The sequence below is a fragment of the Panthera tigris genome, chromosome B1 (assembly GCF_018350195.1).
Source record: "Panthera tigris isolate Pti1 chromosome B1, P.tigris_Pti1_mat1.1, whole genome shotgun sequence".
NCBI classification, from domain to species: Eukaryota; Metazoa; Chordata; class Mammalia; order Carnivora; family Felidae; genus Panthera; species Panthera tigris.
Window position 1 is genome coordinate 203,920,256 of NC_056663.1, and position 6,000 is coordinate 203,926,255.

The 6,000-nt window shown below is 63.3% G+C and overlaps 1 protein-coding gene across 7 annotated transcripts in view; it reads left to right on the forward strand.

Moving 5' to 3' along the window:
- Positions 1 to 3,876, forward strand: part of GAK (cyclin G associated kinase) — a 53,044-nt gene extending 49,168 nt beyond the window's left edge. For 6 of the 7 annotated variants that reach the window (XM_042985194.1, XM_042985198.1, XM_042985197.1 and 3 more), the window contains 4 exons: positions 1,352 to 1,579; positions 2,144 to 2,292; positions 3,083 to 3,259; positions 3,355 to 3,876. In XM_042985194.1, the coding sequence (XP_042841128.1) occupies positions 1,352 to 1,579; positions 2,144 to 2,292; positions 3,083 to 3,259; positions 3,355 to 3,456 (656 nt within the window). In that variant the 3' untranslated portion in view covers positions 3,457 to 3,876. The remainder of the gene's footprint in view (positions 1 to 1,351; positions 1,580 to 2,143; positions 2,293 to 3,082; positions 3,260 to 3,354) is intronic. The other variant, XM_042985195.1, reaches the window with a different exon arrangement.
- The last annotated feature ends 2,124 nt before the right edge of the window (positions 3,877 to 6,000 follow it).

Below are 6,000 nucleotides of genomic sequence, written 5' to 3' on the forward strand. Positions count from 1 at the left end.
GAGGTGTCCCTCCCCCCGGCTTCAGGCTTAGTCTGTAGCTGCTGAAGTCGGCACCGCCTGGTGTCAGCCGAAGACAGCGGGACCCACACGGGGACCCACACGTGCGGGCCCAGCCAGTTTTCGACAGAGGTGCCCGGCCACCCGCAGACGGTGCTGGGGCGATGCGGCCTCCGCAGGCAGAAACACACCCTAAACCTCACGTCCCCGTGCCGGGGGGCTCAGAACCGGTCATAGATTTAAGCGTGAATGTGAGAGATGACAGAGCCCGTAGGAGAAAACGTAGGGGAATATCTCTGGGGCCTACGGCTCAGTTTACCTGTCCCCTAGACCACAAACCGCGGCACAAAAAATAACCTTGGACTTCATCAGAACGAAGCCTTCTTTGCTGAAAGACAGAAAGGTGAACTGCAGACGTAGGAGGAGCGTTCTTGGGCCGCGTGTCTGACGTAGAACTCGCAGCGAGGGAACACGAGAACGGTGAAAACAAAAACCCACTTAGAAAAATGGGTGGGTCGTGACGCGGTAGCCACTGGAAGGGCTGCGGGGGTGTCCCGAGCACGTGGCCACGGTGAAATCACCAGCAGCACGAGGCGCTGATGGGGATCGGGGGGAACAGTCTCACCCGTGTGGCTGGCGGGAACGTGAAACAACACGGCCGCTCCAGAAAAGAGTCCGTCGGTTTCTCAAGAAAGTGGATGTGCGGCTGCCATTCATCCCAGAGAAAGGACAGGATTTTGTGCACAGTGTTTGAAGCAGCCTCGTTCGGAACTGCCGAAAACCAGAGCCAGCCGTGAGGCCCTCCCAAGGGCCAGTGATCGAACAGACCTCCCGCCGTGTGTCACTACTATGGGACGCTCCTCAGCAATGAGCAGGAACAGGTCCTGAGCACAGGGCACCAACTGTAGAGCTCACCTGCTCTCTGATTCCATTTCTAGAACATTCTTGAACGGACAGTCCCGGAGATGGAGAGCAGAGGAGCGTCCTGATGCGTGCACGTGCTAACCACGCGCGCACGCCGGTGTGCACTCCAGCCGGCAGGTGCTGGGCGGCTGGTCTGGCACAGCCCGCGTTGCGTGAGCCGGGCCCTGGGGGCCCTGGAGCCCGTCGCGCGGCCTCCCGGCAGTCTGGTTCCATCTGGTTCCAAGTCAAAAGTTAAAGAAGCAGCGCTTGTCCCCACTGTCCCCTAACCCTTGGGGACCGTCCAGCTGCGGGGCCACCTTGACGGCTGCCCCGTCCTGGCCTCTGAGCTGAGTGTCCGTTTCCAGCATGTGTGCGGGCTTGAGTGCTGGGAACTTCGGGGACTGAGCAGCCGTCGCGTCTGACACTCGCCCACTGTGAACTGTCTCCCCAGGCTCGCCTGCTGGATTTGCTCCCGGAAGTTTCGGCCCTAAAACCGCCCCCCCTCCCTCAGGCGGCAGCTCCTGGCAGCAGACAAGTCGGCCCCCGGCCCAGAGCGCCCCATGGCCCCCGCAGGCCAAGCCACCCCCCAAAGGCTGTGCACAGCCAAGGCCTAACTACACCGCCAACCTAAGTGTGATCGGCGGCCGAGAGGAGAGGGGTTTCCGCACCCCTAGCTTCGGTGAGTTTGCGCTCCCCCTCCCATGTGAGGCCTTGCCTGGTTTGCTGGGAAGTAGTTACGGCAAAATCCTGCTTTGTTTTCTCCAACTAACAGCTCGTCCCGGGAAAGAGTGTTCGGGGGAGGGGGGTGGGGGGGCGGCTGCTGTAGGGGGACCGTGTCCACGGTGTGTTCCTCTCGTTCCCGGGCCGGCATGGGCCAGGCAGCCTTCAGGGAGGCCATGGTCACAGGGCCAGGACGCGGCGGCCAGGCCCACGCTGTCCGGGAGCCTTCTAGCCTGGGCCTGGCTGCCACGTCTGTCGTGGAGACGGCACGTCCACGTTGACTCCAGGAGGTGACGGAGGTGGCTGTCCTCGGAGCCCTCAGGGTCATTGAGCCAGAAATGGTGGTCCAAGCTGCGGGCTCTGTACGTGGGGCCCGTTCCTGAGGGACAGAACCGTCCTCGCTGTGCTTCTCCCGAAGCGTGGGGGCAGCACCGCGCCCTCCACGGAGGGTCTCCCCCGGTGTGCACGCACGGCCAGGGCCCGCGGCGCTGCATCCGTCTGCCAAGCCTCTGTTCTCCCCTAGGTCAGAAGCCGAGAGTGTCCGAGAGCGACTTTGAGGACCTGCTGTCCGATCAGGGGTTCTCCTCCAAGTCTGACAGGAAGGGGCCCAGGACCATGGCAGAGATGCGGAGGCAGGAGCAGGCCAGAGACACAGACCCACTCAAGCTGAAGGTGAGGGCGGCCTGGGCACCCCGGGGCTGCGGACGTGATTGGCCTTCACCCTGAGCCTCTCGGACGCGAAAGGTCTTTGGTCCAAGGTGCTCGCAGAGCTGGCAGCTGCTGTTTCGGCCTGGTTGACTTGCCAGAAGCGTTTTGGGGTGATGATTTTGTGCCTCACTCCTCTGGAGACCTGACCAGTGGGACCCACTCAAGGCAGAGCGTCCCCGGTGCCATCAGACCAGTGAGCCGGCCCAGCGCCAAGCCTGGCCCAGGGGAGAGCCGCTCAGGGCACCTGGGGTGACAAGGGCCATCTGCCGGGCATGGCTGGCTGTGAGATGTGGTGCTGCTGAGCGGACAGGGGGCGGGGAGGTGGGGGGGGGGGGGGGGCGGGTCAGGGCGTGTTCTCTGTGCAGGACAGTTCACCGTGCAGCTCTGAAAGCCCCCCAGGGCTGATGTGGCCTTGGGGGTCATCTGAAACCCCTCCCCCCAGGAGCCAGGCCTCTTGTCCTCACTGGACGCTGGGATCCTGGGGCAGGCAGGGCCATGGTGGGAGGGTGTCTCTGAATGTCCCGCTGACAGCCAGGCCCCTGGCCTCTGTGTGATGTGTAGTCAGGCCCCTGGAGTACTGTTGATCGTCCTGGGGCATCGGGTCAGCGTCTGGTCCTAGCAACTCACGGTAGAGCCTTGCCCCATGCGGTGGACCGTGCATGGAGCCCTGGGGATGATGGCCAGTGGCTTGGCGAGCAGAGAGGGCAGAGGCCCCGACTCGTGCTCGGCAGCACCTGAGCGTCCCGCCCCGCAGCTCCTGGAATGGACGGAAGGCAAGGAGAGGAACATCCGTGCACTGCTGTCCACCCTCCACACCGTGCTGTGGGACGGGGAGAGCCGCTGGACCCCTGTGGGCATGGCCGACCTGGTGACCCCCGGGCAGGTGAAAAAACAGTACCGCCGTGCTGTGCTGGCGGTCCACCCGGACAAGGTGAGCGCCGGGCGGGGGGCACGTGAGCAGGTCGGCGGTGGGGGGGCAGCTGGGAGCAGGTTCAAGGCCCCTCACCCCCTGGTCCGGTCCCTCAGGCCGCAGGCCAGCCATACGAGCAGCTCGCCAGGATGATCTTCATGGAGCTGAGTGACGCTTGGGCCGAGTTCGAGAGCCAGGGCTCCCGGCCCCTCTTCTAAGCCCACGGCGGTTGAGGCTCCGCGTGTGGCTCATGGAGCCAGAAGCTGCTGAGCTCCACCTGAAGGGTCCTGTCTGTGGCCGTCGTGGCGTGGGCTCACGTGGCCACACCCGCACCGTTGTGGGCACCACCCCCGGAGGGTGCGTAGCAGACGCCGCTCCCCACTCCGCGGCACGAGGAGAGAAAGCATTCCAGAGCCTCTGATTCTCCTTTTCGTTTTCTGATCCTGAAGGAAACGTGTTGATGACATTCCCCCCACGGTTGTCACGGTTTGTGATTTGTTTCATTTTGTCCAGTGGCCATTGCCTCGAGAGCGCGCGGCTCAGCTGGCCCGCCCCGAATCCCACTCGTGGACGCTGACTCCTCCTGTGCGTGACCAGCCCGGCAGCCGCTTGTACATAATTAAACTATTTTCTGATGACGCTTGTCTTGGCGCCTCGTGACCCCTCTGCAGCTGTGCCGCATCTGGCCGGTCTCAGCTCTGACCCCAGAGATGGAGTGCGGGAACCCCGCCCGGTGGGCCTCGCCCTGGGCACGGCACGGGGCCAAGACAGAAGGCTGTGGCGCGGATGCGTCAGCCCTGGCGTGTGACCCCACCCCCATCCGCCGTGTCCTGCTGGCTCCCTTCTCGCAGTGGGACGGGCATGGGGCCTTTGGATGCCGTCGCTTAGGGAATTCAGAACCATCGCTCTGTTTTCACGAAAAGCTTGTTGGAGAAGAGCCAGGTGCCCAGTGTCACGTGGCAGAGACGTGGCTGCCACGACTGCACAGGCCGGGTCGCCGTGGCGCGCGGTCTTAGGGGGTGGCGCACATCAGCACGAAGCTTTGGTCAGAAGAGACTTTCTGGGCCCCCGGGGTCATCCTGCTCCTGCCGCGGCGCCCCTCCATCCAGGTCAGCACCGCGGGCCTCAGAGTTTGTGTGCACCCCCTTCTTTACCTGACGTGAGTTCCGGAGTCCAGTGTGACGCTGGGTAGAATTGAGGACCGTTGCAGGACCTGTCATGGGAGGGGTGTGGACCGGAGAGGGGGCAGCCCCTGTCCCACACCCGTCTCTTGGATGGGACGTGCGAGTTGGTGTGGACTTGGCTCCCTGGTCACAAAGGCCTCCGTGTGAGCCTGTAAACACCACTGGAGGGGCCCACGTTGGGGCTGCTGGGAGCCCAGCCCCAATGTCCTCAGATAGTTGGACACTCTGACCTGAAGCTCAGAGCCCACCTTCGACTGCCCGTGACCATGTTGTCCTAAACTGGCCACCACTGTTGTCACTGCGGCTGGGAGCCCCTGTGGGCATGGGCGGAGCGTGGGGCCCAGGGGGCTGGGAGGGCCGGGGCTCTGAGAGTGCAGGGGGGGGAGGCTCTGGCCTTTGACCCTGCAGCCAGCAGGACCTCACCAGGAGCTGTGACCCACCCTGCCCTCTGACCCCCGGGCTCGGCCGCCGTCCGTCTGTGGAGGTGACCGTCTCCCACGGAGCATGGAGCCCTCAGTGCTGATTGACTGCTGCAGGCCTGTGCAGACAGCGTCCCAGTGTTTGGAGAATAAGGAGTCCGCGTTTGTTATGCGTTTGCTATTTTCAGCTTCCGACTCCCTTAAAAAATAACGAGCGCCCTAAATAGCTTTAGAGATTTCACATCAGAGTTGCTTTGGATCCAGAGCCCCCCACCCCCCTAGCCTCTGGGCTGACGCCCCCTCTGCCTTTGGCACCGGCCCTAATTTACTGCCTTGGGGTGACATTCCAGAGGTTCCCACATGGCCTGGCCACAAAGCTCTGACCCTACAGGCCGTGGGCCCAGTGTGGGGGCTGCTTCAGTGACCTGGCGTGTCTGCTGACTGTGGGGCCACAGTGATGAGTATAGTCGGGAGCCAGACCTCCGTGGGCCCCAGGGGTGGGGCGGGGGAGCCATTCTGGCCGGTGCCACAGGGTTCCCAGGCCGCCCGCATCTGCAAACCCAGGACCCCATCGCACTCTCCAGGGTCTACAGAGGATGCCTCCACACCCAGCATGCCTATGATGGCCTCAGTGACCAGCGTCCTCGGGGGTCATGGAGGGACATGACTGCTGGGTATGTGACCCACACAGTACATCCCCACGCTGGCCCCCGCCGCCTCGCCCCTCCCTGCCTGCTCCCTGACACCAGGCATTGCCTGTCTCTGGGGTCCTGGCCAGTGTGGCAGGTGCAGCGTCTTGAGAAAGTAGTTTCATTTCTGTGCCTAGTGACACGTCCTTGTTCCTGCCAGCACCTGCTGTATCTTTTTTGCGGTTGGTGTCTCTGCGGTTCCCAGCAGTACAGGTGGCCACGGGGCCCTTTCCAAGGCTGGGCACACCCTCCGGCAGCGTGGCCTATGTTCTTGGCTCCCAACAGCCTTAAATCCTGCCCCGGCCTGATTCCTGGCAAATGCCTATTTGTGGGAAATAAATACTCATTTGTTCAGTGAATACTTACTGAGCCCACCGCTGTGTGGCCGAGTTGGGGGCTTTAACAAGGGGGGCGTCTAGCTCAGCCGTGTGCCGCCTCCAGCTTTCCCACCTGCCCTGGCCTCTCTGCCT